Raw genomic sequence first — 18,004 nt, 5'->3', positions numbered from 1 at the left:
AATCAATGAGCGAATTTCTGCGTCGGTTAAGTGGTTCGCTACATTCGAAATCGTTTACGAGCGCTGCGTGATTAAGAAGCAGAGTCGAGCAACTGTAAATCGCGCCACATCACGCATTTATGCAAATTTGACGGCAAAGTGTGTTGGCAACGTCAAGTAGCTCATAAGAGAGGTCACTATCACTTCATCTTCATTCAGATAGCAGCAGTTATCGTTGAGTGTGCAATTACCGTTTCGTTGTCATTTGCCTGCACGCGAGTCTAGAAATTATTCCCTAAAAACGTGTAGTAATCCGAGATTAATTGTCGGTTGTGTATATGTGAAAGCTTCTATGCTTTTCCACGCATTACAAAATTATTCTGTGCATGTCAACTGTCATTTATTTCTATGCAAATTGTCCGCATCATGCCGATAAATCGTGGCCGATTAGTGTGCTGGCTCCGCCCACTTTAGTTGGCAGTGTATGCATTCACAAATTGATGATGAACTTCTGTTGTTGTTGTTACAGTTTGATGGCTTCCAGCTAGTTTCCTCTGAATAATGTACTACATTGTTTGTACAGTGGGGTCAACCCGGTACTTGGAAATCTTGGAAATAGGAATAGTATGAGGAATCATATCTGTGAAGGACGTAATTGTGATAAATACGTTTGTTTCCTGACAGGAATAACATTTGATATGAGTATCAGCTTCGACCTCTGAGTAGGACGTTATTGTGATGAATAGCCTGGTTTATTGATTTCCAGGAGTTGAGTACATTGTTGTTTTTGAATTTCTGGGAAATCGTTATAATTGATGGATTCAATTGCTGAGGAAATCAAATGACAAACAAAAGTTGGTGTGTATTAAGAGCATTGCAAATTATTAGAGTTTCCCTGAGAGGCCTTTTCATTTATGAGGTTATCACAGAAGAATGAGGAAAAATTGAAGACGAATTCCCAGGAATCAGAGCTTTTCAAGGCTACAGATTTCAATACTGCTGATTTCCTGGAATCAGTTCATGTACTGTGATTGGATTATAGAATAGGTGGCCGTGATACTGCTCAACGCAATTCAATTGTATTGATGAATTGAAATGACAGTATTTTGTTTATTGAATAATAATTCGGAGAAGGATAATAATCATTAGTTGCATGCTTAGAAAATTGATACGATGATACAGCCGTCATTCATTGGAATTTTCTCTCGTAGTTCAATTTTTCAATCCATTTTTCAGAATCAGGCACTCGATACTAGTATATTAGTTAATATGATGATGATGATAGACTATATTAGTTAATATGATGATTAAATTTAAGTTATTGGAAAAGCATAATAATAAATTAATAAATTTTGAAAACTTTCCATGTTCTATCATATTTCAAAAAATAGTAATATCATAGAATATTCTCTGCTGCCTAGATTTGTGGGTGGTTTGTGTCAAAAGAGCATCAATGATTTCTTTAGTCCTTAATCAAGCTCAGACAAGTTTGTCCGCGAGTTCGTCCTGACAATTGCCGTTCAAAACAATCGTTTTTGTATTGAATTCTGTAGTTTTAATCCTCAATCAAATAGTAGACCAAGTGATGAGGACCCTATTTTTGAGAGACTAGTAAAATCATCAATGAATTAATGAGGTACTATGACGCCTTCTCATCAAATAATTCATTACACATCACCTACTACTACTACTCATTACCCAATATCAATAACTTACTATAGTGAGGTCCACGTTATAATGATAGTATTTGGTTTTGCAACTTTGGTTTTGCTATTCTTGTCTATCTTTCGACAAAGCCGGTGGTACTATCCTTTTCTTGGTCCCCAACGGTGCCAATTATGTTTTTCACAGTGTAGAAATATGATTAATTTATGCAGAGAATCGGCATCGCTAATATTCTATCTTTATTCACTGTCATTATAACGTGGTCCTCACTATAGAATCAGTAAAATAACGCTGAGTGCTCGTCAAATCACTACTCCACTCAAAACTATTAATCAGAACTGTTATTCTTTATATTATATTTTGGGTAGATTTGGAGAAAGCGTTCTGTTTGAGGATAGTGTGTAGTATTTTCTTTGTGGAAATAATTGAGAATTAAAAATTTTGTGAAGTGAACAACTACAAGACTTAACCTATTTCGAATATGTGTAACATAATTTTTCTGATAAATCTGTGGTTTTTGACAATTTCTTAGTCTTCTTATTTAATATAAATAATTACCACAATATCAACTCCTGAACTACACAAAAAGTTATCTAAATTTGGGAGAGAGATAGCACAAGGTTACCTTATTTTTTCTCTCCCTATCATTTACGATAATGTACTTGTATGAATCCAAAATCCATGAAAAGGACAAGATTCAACAATATTCTCTTCGGTAATCTTCGAGTTTTGATTCCATGATTATTGATTTCTCCACATTATTAGATTGTCTAATTTCTCCTGACTATTGCAACTGATTTTGTGATTTGTGATTGGTTGCAGGGTGCCTGTGCCTGAAGCTGTTGCGGGTGGGAGTGCCCCAGTACAAGTTGAGGGGAGAGCTGGCAGTGTTGGAGTGCCATTACGAGCTGGAAGGTGACTCTCTGTACGCAGTCAAATGGTACAAGGAGAACGAGGAGTTCTATCGCTATGTACCCAAGTCAAATCCGCCTCAGAGCTCCTACCGGGTTGATGGCATCAAAGTTGATGTAAGTTCCATTCAATTGTTGCATTTTCATTTTCAATCAATAGACTCAGTATGTTTCAATAGATTAAATCAAGTAATTTCAATATGATTATTGATGGAAGATTTCTAAAGCATCAATGAAATAGAGTAGCTGAAACCATTTTCGGCTACGAGCAGTTCAAATCTGGTATCTACTAGATTGGATGGAACTTGACAAACACATGTTTGTCAAGTTTCGGTTAATATACTGTAATAGAATTCATAAGGACAGCATGGAATTGTACGTCCAAAGAACGATGTGTGTGTGTATCTAGGCTGAAAGTATAAGAGAACTGTGAGGTCGATATGAAGATTTCAGCTCGCTAGCGTTATTCTATATCTAAAATATAAAGGAAAGAATCTTCTTGCACATGTATGGGATAAGAAATTCACGAATGAAATACATCATATCACGTCTGAATTACTGATCTACTGATCAATTTTAAATAAATATTCTAATTCAGCGAAGATGGCCATAGGCCTATTCTCATTGTTATTATTGGTCAATTAACTCTAATTTGATAATTTGAACAAATTTATTCAATTGTTTATTCAAAGTTTACCTAACTATGAAATCCTAACCAAGCAGACCTTACTCCAAGTGACTCCGAAGCTTTTTCAATGGAATATTTTCAAGATCCGTTTTCTTCCTCTCAAAAGTCACATTTCAACTAGAAGTGTATTGATCATGATAATTTTCCTGTGATATTCATTATACTTGTTTTGACAAAAATAATTGACATGTAGGGGTACCTTGAATACTCCAAGCTATCATACATGACAAATGATGATGACAAATCATGAGGACATGATGACAAACTTTGTCATCACACATCAGTACCCACATGAGAGTCATTCACATCATTTTATTTCATTTGTCATTCACGTTCAATGTGGAATTAAAAAGTAATAGATAAATTAAGTCACTGGTTTTTTCTTTTTCTTCACCCAAGATTTTTTCAATACCCCTTCATTTTACCGTATTAACAACATTCTGTTCCTGAATATGATACTGATCTTTCGTCTACTCAGCCTCTCAATACTATTTCGCCTTTTGTAATCCCTCCTCAAACCCTTCCTCCATATAAATTATATCATCATAGCGCTGCAATTCACTTCTAAGCAGTATAAACTCCACTTTATTTCTCAAGGGCCTCACTATTTGAAGTCGACAAAAAGATAAGCTCCATTCAGAGTCTTGATACCCAATACAAGCAAGAGCGAGCTCTATATAACAAGCTCTCAGAAACTAGATCAGACGAGCTTATACTTGACTCAAGAGTGAATAAATCGTACTTTCCAGTTCTATCTCTCTTCAGCTCTATGATAATCCCTGTCATGATGCTCATTATCATCATTATTACTTTCCAGAGTTTTATAGATTGTTATCAGTAGCAACATTCACTACAAATAATCAGTTCTCGAATGAAAAACAAAAAGAAGGAAACCTTCAACTTATACTGTGTGCATCGACTTCATTCCCTTGTTATCGACATGCAGCCATCAAATATGTTTTCCGAAGATGTTGGGAAGAAGACCTGTGTCAAATAGAGCCTTTTCAATTCAAAATTATTCTCTCCTTGAAAACGATCAATTACAGAACAATAGTTATTTTACTATATACTTGAATTGTTCATGCCTGTCAAGCCTTTTTGAGATATTTTATGACTGAATTCGACTGTGATAGAGCAACCTTCTTTTGAAACTCATGAGAAAAGGTTCATCCCATCATATCTTGTCAATTATATTCATTGGTCGAAAATGTCCATCTGAATATTCGACTGGAGAACTTAAAAAAATACATATTTTATCCTTTACTCCTATTTATTTATGTTCTTAATAAAAAGTAAATTCGTATGGCTTTTGTTGGTGGGGAGTCCCTTGCGGGAAGGTCCCACCGCCTGAATATATAATTTAAGCCGTCAATGGGCCTTACGACTGTCATACATCAGCCGGGACCGACAGTTTAACGTGCCCATCCGATAACACATGAGTGATCTGTTTAAAAAACTTTTGGCTCTCAGTGGGGTTTGAACCCGGGATCACTATGCTGCTACGCAAGCACTCTATCCACTAGACCACGGATCACTCCTATGTTCTTAATAATTCACGATAATCTTTTGAATAATGATAACTGAGTTTATCATTGTTACTGATATTATATAATTTCATGTTAACCTCAATGAACTTTGAACTTCAATTGAGTTCCATTGTCCTTGCTGTTCTGAGTACCTGAAAACAACACTCTTGTTCAATCTCGTTCGCATTACTCTATCAATGACGCTCATACTCCATCCTTGTTTTCATGGTTGAAGCTAGACTTGACAAGTTTGTTAGATTTGACACAGTTAAGGTGCGTACAGACTCCGCAACCGAACGTCACTCCAGCAGAGCGATTGATGATCGACCGGGGAGCAAGAGTGGTTCGACCGGGGAACGCGAGAAGATCTAACATCTTCCGTAACGTTCATGATGGGTGCGACTGCTGAGCGGGGGCGGAGCGACTGCGGTACGATGGAGGAACGAGGGCGGTACGAGGGCGGAGCGTGCTCGGTGCGGGTTGGAAGCGCGTATATGTGTACGCAGCTTTAGACGTGACACGTTTCGACCACACGAGATTGGTAATACTTTCAGCCGTATCTGTATCCTCAAAACTACAAATCAGGGATTCAACGTTTCTATTCCTATGTTTGAGTTATGTTTTCGAAATATTTAGGACTTGTAATCTGTAAAGGTGCGTACAGACTTTCGCTCTGCTCCGCAACCGAACGTCACTCCAGCAGAGCGATTGATGATCGACCGGGGGGCAACAGTGGTTCGACCGGGGAACGCGAGAAGATCTAACATCTTCCGTAACGTTCATGATGGGTGCGTGGGTGGAGCGACTGTGGTTCGATGGAGGAACGAGGGCGGTACGAGGGCGGAGCGTGCTCGGTGCGGGTTGGAAGCGCGTATATGTGTACGCAGCTTAAGATTCATGTTGTAATACGAAGCTCTGGGTAATCGTAGGACCAAGTTATCCGCATTGCTGGTTTGGTAAAAGCCAAATCCAACATCCTCTACATATTTTCAATAGATAATTTATAAGGTTCAGTAATTTAATCTGTAATTCAGCTGTCTTCAGCTAGTATAATAGAAACTGCTCATTAGGATAGATTGAAATGAATGGATAACTATTCTCCACGTTGTTTGTCTTAGCCAAATTCCCAAGATTCATGTTGTGGTCCCACTACACATGTAAAGGGGGTTCACCCAGTAGCACGTATTTCCATATTTCTTGGTCACATTGGACCACTTTGGTCAATCAACTAAAATCATCCTTGGTTCTGAAGCTGTCTGGCTTCTCGTCAGCCCAATATTTCTTCATTCTCTCAGAACGTTGTCGTTTTTCTGCATCAGTAATTACAATCCCCTTGTGCATTTTTGACAAATCGAATATGTGCGTTTTATGAAAGTGGTTCATTTTCATTTTATCGATATCATCCTCAATTCCCGAGCCTATTCCTTAGAGATTCTTTATTAGTTCAGAAGCATACTCGTCACATTTTCTCTTTTATTTCTAAATCACGCATTACCTGCTTGCTCAGCACGTATTAGTGAGCATACGTGATGAAGTTAGTCTTATTGGTTTTTTCAGTGGCACGTATTTATGAACGAAGTATTTATTTGAAATGATACTGACAGAATCACATAATTTGAATCACCACCGCATCAAGTAGACTAGCCTCAACAAACATCCCTATTAACCTGTGTGTATAACTCTCTCTCTCTCTCTCTCTGCTGAAGAAGACATTAGAATCGCTGCTCGTCTAATGTGTACCATTTGTCTAAGAACTGCTTCAATTCTATAATGTGGAACATAGGTTGGGGAATCCCTCCAATCGTGAGTTGTGTACAGACGTCGAAAATAACGTGCAAACAAATGTGGGTACTCAATAGGAAACGAATGCTTGTCTGATGTGAAAGGTGGAGGAAAACGTTTAAGGGATGTTGCAAGATGAAGGAGGAGGAGGAGGAGAAGGAAGAGGAGGAGGTGGGGGAGGAGAATGAGGAGGTGAAAGGGGAGGAGAGAAAGGAGGAGGAGGAGGAGAATATGAAGAAGCATAAGATGAGAGAATTAATGGAGAAGTATAACAGAGGTGAGCAGGAGAAACTTGAAATAAGAGCAGACATTAATATGAGCAAGCGGTTTTCCCTGGACAGAATAGGAGCAAAACCAAACAGGTGCATGCTTTTCTCAGCCGATGATAAAGAGGTGAACAGGCTTGTTGAGAGCACAGTGACAGAAACATAATGAAAGCATCGGGTGTTTCGAGAGAAATGGGCTCTAGTCAGAGGAGTAAAGGTGAACGGAAGAGAAATAGGTGCGAAATGCGAGGATGGAACTGAGGTTGAAGGGAAAGATACATTTCTATCAGTAGGCTAATTTACAACTCGTGACGTATGTGCTGAACCAATTGTGAGGTGTACTGGAAGCAACGTTGAAGGGAACAAGGATGAGAAAGGGCAGGGGAGGGAGGAAACTGAGTGATGAAGAAGGAGAGAGAATATGGAAGGTAGACAGGGAAGAAAAAAGTAGGGTATGAGGAAGAGAAGGGTGGATTTAAGCAGTAGAAACAGAAGAGAAATAAGGATCAACATAAGAATAGAAGTGAACGGAGAAAAGAGGATATGAGAGGTAGCTGAAAATGGAGAAAGTGGGGTGTGGGAACAAGAAGGATGGATGTAACCAGTGCAAGCAAAAGAAGACGGAGGAGAATCAAAATAAAAACAGAAGGAAAGAAGAAAGAGCTAATGGAAACTTGTGTATATGAGATGGAGCTGCGGCAGCAATATAAGGATTATATAGTAGTGTTGGGGGTAGAGAAACGAGGAAATCTTGAAAGGAATACAAGAATCAAATAGAAGAATGAATGAATATCAGAGGAAGAAGGAGAAGAAGAAGCAAGAGTAGAAAAATGCAGAGAAAAAACATTAAAGTAGAGAATTAATAATACTTTGAGAAAAAATGAGTCAGAAGAAAGGGGGAGAAGTGGAAAAGGTTGAAGGGATAAATTGGAAAGAGTAATAGAATGGAAATCAAAGAAAAGAGACAGGACAAGAAATGGGAACATCAGAGCGAGGACAGAGAAAATAAGGGATATCAAAATAAAGGAAACAAAAAGTTGGGTCAAGAGGAAAGATATGAGAGAAAATAGATGAATGAGAGAGTAGATTATGGAAAAGTAGCTGAAGATGGAGGACAAGTTAAAGTGAAAAGAAAAGTAGAATAAAATGATGAGAAAGAAGAAGAAGAAAACGAAGAAGAAGAAAACGAAGAAGAAGAAGAAGAAGAAGACGAGAAATAAGAGAGTGAGGGGCAGGACGATGTACCAGAATAGGTGGCAGCAAAATAGCATCACGTAAAAGCTCTAATAGAGAAAGAAGAAGAAGAAGAAGGAGAAGGAGAAGAAGGAGAAGAAGGAGAAGAAGGAGAAGAAGGAGAAGAAGGAGAAGAAGGAGAGAAGGAGAAGAAGGAGAAGAAGGAGAAGAAGGAGAAGAAGGAGAAGAAGGAGAAGAAGGAAAAGGAGAAGAAGGAAGAGAAGGAGAAGGAGAAGAAGAAGAAGAAGAAGAAAAAGGAGAAGAAAAAGAGAGAATGAAACGAATAAATAAAAGAGTAAGGGGCAGGACGAGATACACAGAATAGGAAGCAGCAAGCAAAATAGCATCACGACTGCTGTGTGTGGGTTGGCAGCATACTGATAGCCAAACAAATCGTCTGCATTAGGTGAAGAATGTATTCACTCAGACTGCGTTGAGAGAACGTGAGATTTGCAAGGCGTGAAATCGGTTGCTGCAGACGAGATGCGATCAGATCGTTTTCCGGGTTGAAAGCATGCTAAATCGCGAATGCCATCAGATGCGTGTTGAGATTTGTGTCACAAATACGATTCTACTTGTTGGGGATTAGGTTGTAATGGATGCGATCACAGGTGAGGACTTGAGTGAAATGGGTAGAGTGTTTGTGGAGTTCTGTAACAGAAGATAAAGTAATAATATAACCTTGTATGACGGAACATTTGGAGAGAACAAGTAGTGATGTGATGGAGTGGTGATTCGTATATGAGAATGCAGCCGTTTAAGAAGAGATTCTCTGGGTATGAAGTGATTTGCTTATGAGAAACATTCTGAGAGGTTTATTGGTGATTCTAAAAAAATAGTAGAAGGAGTTTTGTGAGTTATTATGCAGTTGCACCTTGATTAATTTGAAATTTGAACATACCATACTCATGTACAAGGATACTTGATCTGATTGATCAATTCGATACTGTTTTCAACTATCGAATTAATTGGTAAATTCTATGAATTGATGAACGCTGGAGCCAATATAATTAAATAAAACTGGAATGAGATTATTGTTAGTTGAGCTTCTCTCATCGAATAAATTAGGTGTGATTTCTGTAATCTGAAACCCTTCAATGAACTGGTGATATTTCGTTCACTTTAATCTTTTCTTGATAAACTTGGTGAATTGGGAACCATTTACATAATGAAAGATTTTTCATGATTATTTACTCCTCTTTGTATTGACAACTTTGGAGATTCATTCAGTACTTTAGCCTAATGATAGTATCAATATTGCTGTACTTTTACATGAGTGTCAATTTATATTTCCCTTATTTCCAATATTTTCCTCAGCCAAAAACTGTACTTGATCAAAGGAGAATCTCCAATTAGTTGCCTTATTTGTTGTTATCACATTTATTCGTAGTGAGTCTATTCTTGATTAACGCTCCTTATCAAAGTACATTCACAGATAAATAAGCTAATATCGTATCTCTGGAACACTCTACAATATAATAATTAGATGCGAATTTGTCATTTATTCTCAAATCAGTGATCGTCATTCCAATAATTGTCTTTATGTCTCATTGTCCATGCATAAGCCTAGAGCCCGAGTGAACAACACTGTTAGCAGAGATAATTATGCAGAATGAGTAATTTTAATCCGTCATTGAAAGTTCTATTGGACCCATAATTTTTCATATTTTACTTTTAGTTCTCCCTATATCAACGAGTACATTGTTATTAGTCTACTCACTCCTCCCTTTGGTTGTATGTGTAGGTTTTTGGGTTCTTGCTTGTCATTTCCTGGGTACTTTTCAGCCGGAAACATGAAAATTCTGCGCGGAGCTGAATCGGAAACAAACTTTTGTGAACTCGCCTCTACCATACATCGTATTATTTTCTATTCCATATTTCCAAAGCCATCACCCACGCACCACGACTCATTCGCTCCTCAACTTTATATTTCTCTATTATACCATGAACTAGCGGAATGAGCTCAACATTAGTTTCTGCCAAATTGTCAAAACAACGACAATATATTACAACATTACAATAAATTAGAAACTCATTATAAAGAACCTTATTTTTCGGACTTGTTATTCATTATCAAAATTTAAAACAATATAGTTTTGGGCCATGCCTGTTGTTCTTTCCCTCATCATATTTCTATGATTTGTAATCGTATCCACAAAAAATAAATTATAAATAATACAAGTGCTTCTGAATACTAATCATGATCACAATACTTACATTATGTTATGCATTCTAATACGACACAACATAATTTCAATTTTTTCAATTTCAATTTAATTTTTTGCATAAAACTTGTGTGTTCCAATTCAAATCAAGACTATGATACTTTTGCATTCGTAATTTAGGAAATTCACTTTAGTTCTTATGGTCATTTCCTTTGCAGCATCAACTGTCGGACTACAAGCAGGTGGCCCTGAGGAGCGTGAACCTCAAGTCAAGCGGAGTGTACCGGTGTGAGGTCTCCGCTGAGGCGCCATCTTTCGCTAGTGCCCAGAGTGAGGGACGCATGGAGGTTCTATGTGAGTACTAAATTGAAACAATAATACTTATCACTCAAAGATATTTGATTGAATCAATGATGAAGAGCAAACAAACATGAACCAGAAGCGTCCTCTGTTTTGAAATTCGATTCCATCAACAATTATTTCAAGAAAATAATTAGTAGTCCAGTATATACATTGATGCTCACAATTTATATTCTACTTCTGATTTTCTAATTTATATTGTTTGGATACATAAGAGAAGTCCGAACCCATTTTTTTCATGAAAAATTCCCTTGTTGTAGATACAGAGGGCTCCAAAAACCTCGTATTTTCGGTCCATTTTCATTTCTTAATTATTTACGCCAAATCGGACAGAAAAATTCACTCTTGTTTTTTTTTGCCACTTCGGTTTTCACTTTTGCGTTAAAAATAAGATTAATTCACCGAATAGCTTGGCGCTGAGCATGGGAAATTCGAATGCACACTGATTTCGCTGTAAAGGCTTGTTAAAGCCAATTATTGTCCTTGAAGTGTAGATTTTCTCACGCTAGTACGTTTGAATATGAGGTATTTCCACTTTTTTGGAGACTTTAAATTTCAGCCTATTCGAATAATTTTTCTCCTGTGGAAGAATGGGACTCAAATTTGAACGGATTTAAAATAATTTAAATTTAATATTTTACTTAGTTAGGCTGATGGCAAAAAGATCAAAATTTCATTTTACTGTACGTGGTTATAATTCTATGTATTTTTCTGATATTATGCAGTGTAAATTTATTTAAACTACTACATTTTTTTTAAGTTGATATGTAAAACTTTTTTTGTTATTATGAGCAAGTGAAATAAAAATATTCTATTCTATTCTCTTATATTCTAATTAACACATTTTAATGACATTATACTCATCGTGATATTAATATGAACACTAAAGCGGAGACAAAGTTTCAAAAAATATATAAATAGATTGTTCAATTTTGAAGTTGATACATGCAGACCTGAAGTGGCAAATAATTAAAGCTCTGTTCCCAATCCACATCAAATCCAATTTGACACACTAAACTCCAACAAAAGCTTTACATGGGTCTGTGTAATACAAAACCGGATTGCATATATGTACAAAACAATATATGAACACAGGCCCAAATATACTTTTATACCTGCATTTTGATACTTCACACTTGTTTTTAGCACATGAATATTGTGCACTTTATTCCTCGAGCTAAAACAGGACGTGTTCGGTTACCCGAGTGCCCTACAATAATAATAATTAACCCGAAAATAGCTCCCGTCTGTGCTGGAACAATTGGGTGTTGCAATAGTTGTTGGCGGGGGGGGGGGGATAGTAGATCAGGTCACGTGCCGGTGGAAGGGGAGGTTCAGACACCCCAACAATAACATTAACAGCGCTTGTAACAATATTGACGTACACGATGAAACCAGCTCGCTTTTCACCCAACAAAACTACTGTTGATTTTCACCTACAAGTTGTGGAGTGGCTTCAGAGTGATCGTTGGCTAGCTTAAATGGCAAACAGCTGGAAACTGATCGTGTAAACATGTTTATTGTTTAGAATATAGTGTTCTTCGGTGATAGCGGTTGGGTGTTGTTATAATATAATAATGGTTGGAGTCGATAGTCTTGAGGGTATCAGGAAGGAGAGTGAGAGTAATTCGTCTTCCAAGTTATAAAGTTTGATAGTAAGATGCTTGGTGGATGTCAGCAAGTTGCAAGACTGTTATCATAACACTGGCGTAATTCATTCAATCATGAGAGTTTGTTCCATAATTCAAGTTCAACTTTCTATATTTGCAATAATAATTAGGCCTATAGATAAATCATCTCCATCACCATCATACATCAATCAATCATGGACAAATAGGAAATTTTTAATGTTGATTATCACTGGTGTACAGATAGTCTCTGGATATACTAATTGAATAACCTCTTCCTTTCGAAGATTATCACATGGGTGCCTTCGAAGATTATCACGGTGTCTGCTATCTGAACTAATAAACTTGGATGATCTCCAAGGAATCTATTATAACCATGAATTTATCAACAAATTTCTGAAGTGGATATTTGGATCCTCAAATGCTTATCTGAATTAATACTGACTGTTTGGTCAAGTTTTGAGAATCATTCTCATCTTTTTCCATCCATTTATTTATTACATTGAGTTTCTTCGTGTAAGGGGAAGATGGTGTACAAAACCATTAGAGGTTATAGGCTGAACAAATCAAACCCCATGATGAGTGTCATTCGATATTATTTTGCACATTGATACTCTTCCATTAAAAAAACAAATGAAATGTTGTAGTGAATTATTCCTCTCAGAAGAATATTTATACAGAATATGCATAGGAATACACGAACAATGAAAATCAACTCAAAATTCATTCATCGTACGTTGAAATATATTTGAAACATAACATTGAGTGATGCTACTTGCATTTCAAGATCATGAACCCTGATAAAAATATGTCCCTCTACTATTTTTAAATGATGATGCATTTCTATATCCTAAATTGTTACACTGGCACCGTCTGTGAAACAGAGAAAGAAGACAATAATTGATGAGGTTGGGAATAATTGATAAAAGTCATCAAGGAGAATGTAAAGGAGTGATAGCAATAGATTATCAACATGACACAACATTCCAACTAGCTTTTGAAACGGAGATATTTTCCTGTTACATACAAAGACAAGGAGATAGTATCAATCAAGAAAGAGTATTATCTAAGAGGAGAGACAGGGCAAGGTAGAAGAGTTGGAAAAGAAGATGTAACATTGAAAGTGGGAATAAAGACGGGGGAGTATGTGAAGAAACAAGAGGGCTGGGGAATATACACAGTTGATAATTCGGGAAATGAATGTCGTTCGTATGAGAAGATATAAATTTTAAAATGTACTGGAAAACAGAAGAAGAGAGAAAAATAAAAAACGTTGAGAGAAGTTGACGAGATGGGTGGAAGATTGAGGGAAATACACAACTGAATAAGGTGGGTGATTGATAAAAGTGATAAAGCGGTGGATAGAACGAGGAGACAAAGACATCAACAAAAAGACGTTGATTATTATCCATCAGAGTAAATTTGTCGACTCGTGGTACCTGCTATTTGAACTTTCCCCCCATTTTTCCACCCTATGATGGGCCATTTAGCTTTCCATTTGTGCCCCACCCCTATCAATCACTCAGCCACCCTTGTCTGTTATTTGTGAGCGACTTGCCTCATCCTTCCTCCAAAACCACCCTCAAAGAATGGATGAGCTACCCAACATCCCAGATGTCCCATCTTTCCACACCGACATCATTTTTTTCGGATACGGTGTGTTTACCCTCACCAAAGACATTTTTCAATCGTGGTTCCCTTGTTACGTTATCCGCTTTTCATTCTGTTTATCATTTACATTGTATCACTGAATTGAAAATAGGAATTAGTTACACTCTGATACTGGAAGGTGACTCGTGTAATATGCTGATAGAATAGCTATACACTAGTAGTTCTGTGAACAGTAGACCTCACTTAGTTATAAACCGCAGCCTTCTCTTATACAGTCCATCAGAGTGAATCCTGTCGTGTTGGCGAGATATCGGTGTGAAAACGGCTAATGGCTCTTGGGGTTGGTGTATCAGAAATGCTAACATCAAAAGATAATCTCCTCCAAGACATACTGGCAACAGGACAGCCCAAGTTCAAAGCAGAGGAAGTTCGAGAGACAATACTATGTTATTTTAGTTATTGATTGAATGCGTTATTGCACGCAATCAATAGTTCATTTATTTATTTATTCACAATGCAGACAACGGGTTTCCCCAGATATGTCTCCTTAACAATAAAAATTGTACAGATACAAATGAAAAGAGGAAAATAATGATAAAAGTAATACGAACTTATGCAATAATAAATAATACAAACAACAAAAATACCACCTTATTCGAATATGAAAAATACAAAGATTTCAAATACTTCTGAAAAAAGTAAAAATAAAACAAATTGAGAATTAAAAATTCCAAAACTTATAAAAATTAAAGAATATAATAACAAATAATGAACAAAGATTTTATCAATAGAATAGATAACATTTATAACTGAACGACGTCCCAAACCATATGCACATCAACACTGATACACCATCTATTTATTTGCTCAGATCATGCTTACACAAAGTTATTATAATGCAACACTTTCCGGAATTTAGCGTGAGAAAACCAGAAGACATCTAGGCGCCCAGACAAGCTGTTATAAGTTATTTGCATCCTATTATAGTCCAGTCAGGGAAAGGTTATAGAGGGAAAAGTTGGGGAGACAATTATTTCTGATCCCACAGTTCTGTTTAGGGTAGTAAGGAGGTAAACATATCAAAAGTCTCACCCCTACATACTGTGCTAAGGGGGTGGGGGTGATTTAAAGGTACCATTTTCTCGTTTCTCGCATAAAACTCAATAACTATGTATCCTAAGAACTTGACTGTCATCTAGAAAATTGAAGCATACATAATTTCCCACATTATTCATTTCACAACTTTTTTCATAATTATCTTCTCTAGTTTTCGAGATATCCACTCTTGAAGGTGTGACATTATTGAAAAACAAACACGTTTGCCACCAATTTTTTTCTATATTTTTGCTCTTATATCTTATAACTCGATGGGAAAAATCCATGCTGATTATGAGCTCATAGAGCATAAAATTCTCTTCAATTTGAAGTATAATTTCACACTTTTACTGATTCCCCTAGACCTTTTGCAGCAGCTTAAGTGTTGAGTGTGCCATCTCCATTTTTGCATCAATATAGACCAATATTGACAAAGGAATTTGAAGGGAATGTTTTAAACAAAGTTTTTGACTTCGCAGCTTTGTTGAGACTAGTTAGGAGGAGAGCATATCAAAAGTCCCCATTCCTAACTCATGTGCTAAGGGGATGAGGGTGGTTTAAAAGTTGCATTTTTCAGCGTTTTGCTTCCACGCTCATATCTTGAGAATAATATGCGTTCAACCGACATATCTAACCTTCCAAAAATGAAGCCTGATAAATTCTCTACACTTTTTGCTCAGTGGAATTTTGTTATATTCCCAACAGTTCACGAGATATTCGCTCTTGAAGGTGTGTAATTGTTAAATTAACAGGTTTTTAACCAATGTTCTGCTGTTTCAGGGCTCATAGCTATTCAAAAATAAATTCCCATCGTAAGTTTATAGAGCATTGAATTCTCTTGGAAATGATGTATTATTTCACTATTCAAGTTCTCCTTTCATTGATATAGCAGCTTCAATGTATGGGGTGAAATTTTCATTATAATATTCTGTATCCTGAACGCTTGCGAATCTACAAACTTCAAACTCATTGTTAACTTGATTCACATCATCTGACTTAAATAAATTTAAAAAATATAGGTTGGAAAATTCGATCGATTCTCGATTCATTTTATCAATAAAATCTATTCCAATGTTTTCTTTTCTCTTAGGGCTACTTTTATGTACATACAAATTACTTACTTACTTACTCCTCAGCTCTACAGGTCTTTACAACCCTTGGCCTCCCTCACGTAGCCTCACCATCTGTCTCGATCCTCGGCCTGCCTCCTCCAGTTACGAACTCCAAGTGTCCTTAGATCGCGTTCCACATCATCCCTCCATCTTTTTCTTGGTGGACCTTTTCTTCTTCTGTTATATATTTTCTTCTACCATATAACATTCCACCACTTTTCCATCTCCCATTCTCGACATATGCCCCATCCATCTTATTCTGCCAGCTTTTATCGACCGCACATTGTTTAAGAATCCCTCTATTTCATTTTTTTTTCTTCCTCTCCAGATACCATTCTCAAAGACAGGGCCCAAGATTCTTCTCACCACCTTTCTTTCAAAAGCCCTCAGTCTTTGCATATCTCCAGCAGTAAGCACCCATGTTTCCGATCCGTAACACACCACAGGCTTCACCAATGCTTTGTATAATTGCGATTTTGTAGCAGTCTCTTGACAGTATTCGAGATTTGAATAGCTTAATACAAGCATAGTATGCCCTGTTTCCTACCATGATCCTGTTATTAATCTTTGCTGAGACTTTCCCACTACTTGTTACAAGTGTTCCCAGATAGACGAATTCGTCTACCTGTTGGAATGTATAGGCTCCAATTTTCATTTCTCTAACATCTCTCCTACCTACTGCTGGTAACAGTCTCAAGTATTTTGTCTTGGCCTCATTTATCTCTAATCCCATTGGTTTGCTATTGCTTGCTAGAAGGTAAAGGCTTCTCTTAAGGCTGGTACTGTTAACATACAAATTGGAAACCCAAAGTACCCTTTCAATTTATCTTTACTTCTACATAACATGTCTCGAACTTTCGAGTCATTTTCAAGTGTGAATCCAATCTTCACCATTCTTCAATCATGTATATTTCCTTGCTTAACACAATTTACAATCAGTACTTCACTCCCACACGGCTTGATAGACATGGCTAATATAGTCATGTATAGTCCAGTGAATTCATGATCTTTATGTGCTTCATGTGAGTGGAGTGAATATCATGTGTGTCAACCACCTATTCACTGATTGACGCCTGAGGTAACCCTGGCATAATATACAGAAACCCATGCTTGCATACTAGAATATATTATTCTATGTCATGCATATTCATGAAGCTTGCTTCAATGTATGGGGTGAAATTTTCATTATAATATTCTGTATCCTGAACGCTTGCGAATCTACAAACTTCAAACTCATTGTTAACTTGATTCACATCATCTGACTTAAATAAATTTAAAAAATATAGGTTGGAAAATTCGATCGATTCTCGATTCATTTTATCAATAAAATCTATTCCAATGTTTTCTTTTCTCTTAGGGCTACTTTTATGTACATACAAATTACTTACTTACTTACTCCTCAGCTCTACAGGTCTTTACAACCCTTGGCCTCCCTCACGTAGCCTCACCATCTGTCTCGATCCTCGGCCTGCCTCCTCCAGTTACGAACTCCAAGTGTCCTTAGATCGCGTTCCACATCATCCCTCCATCTTTTTCTTGGTGGACCTTTTCTTCTTCTGTTATATATTTTCTTCTACCATATAACATTCCACCACTTTTCCATCTCCCATTCTCGACATATGCCCCATCCATCTTATTCTGCCAGCTTTTATCGACCGCACATTGTTTAAGAATCCTCTATTTCATTTTTTTTTCTTCCTCTCCAGATACCATTCTCAAAGACAGGGCCCAAGATTCTTCTCACCACCTTTCTTTCAAAAGCCCTCAGTCTTTGCATATCTCCAGCAGTAAGCACCCATGTTTCCGATCCGTAACACACCACAGGCTTCACCAATGCTTTGTATAATTGCGATTTTGTAGCAGTCTCTTGACAGTATTCGAGATTTGAATAGCTTAATACAAGCATAGTATGCCCTGTTTCCTACCATGATCCTGTTATTAATCTTTGCTGAGACTTTCCCACTACTTGTTACAAGTGTTCCC

At 37.0% G+C, this 18,004-nt stretch overlaps 1 protein-coding gene across 4 annotated transcripts in view; it reads left to right on the top strand.

The window, feature by feature from the left end:
• Window positions 1-18,004, top strand: part of LOC111044649 (cell adhesion molecule 1) — a 245,470-nt gene that overhangs the window by 185,512 nt on the left and 41,954 nt on the right. For all 4 annotated transcript variants that reach the window (XM_039437113.1, XM_039437115.1, XM_039437114.1 and 1 more), the window contains 2 exons: window positions 2,467-2,672; window positions 10,434-10,569. In XM_039437113.1, coding sequence (XP_039293047.1) covers window positions 2,467-2,672; window positions 10,434-10,569 — 342 coding nt within the window. The remainder of the gene's footprint in view (window positions 1-2,466; window positions 2,673-10,433; window positions 10,570-18,004) is intronic.

This window comes from Nilaparvata lugens, chromosome 10 (genome assembly GCF_014356525.2).
Source record: "Nilaparvata lugens isolate BPH chromosome 10, ASM1435652v1, whole genome shotgun sequence".
NCBI lineage: Eukaryota > Metazoa > Arthropoda > Insecta > Hemiptera > Delphacidae > Nilaparvata > Nilaparvata lugens.
This window is presented reverse-complemented; position numbering and strand designations above follow the sequence as displayed.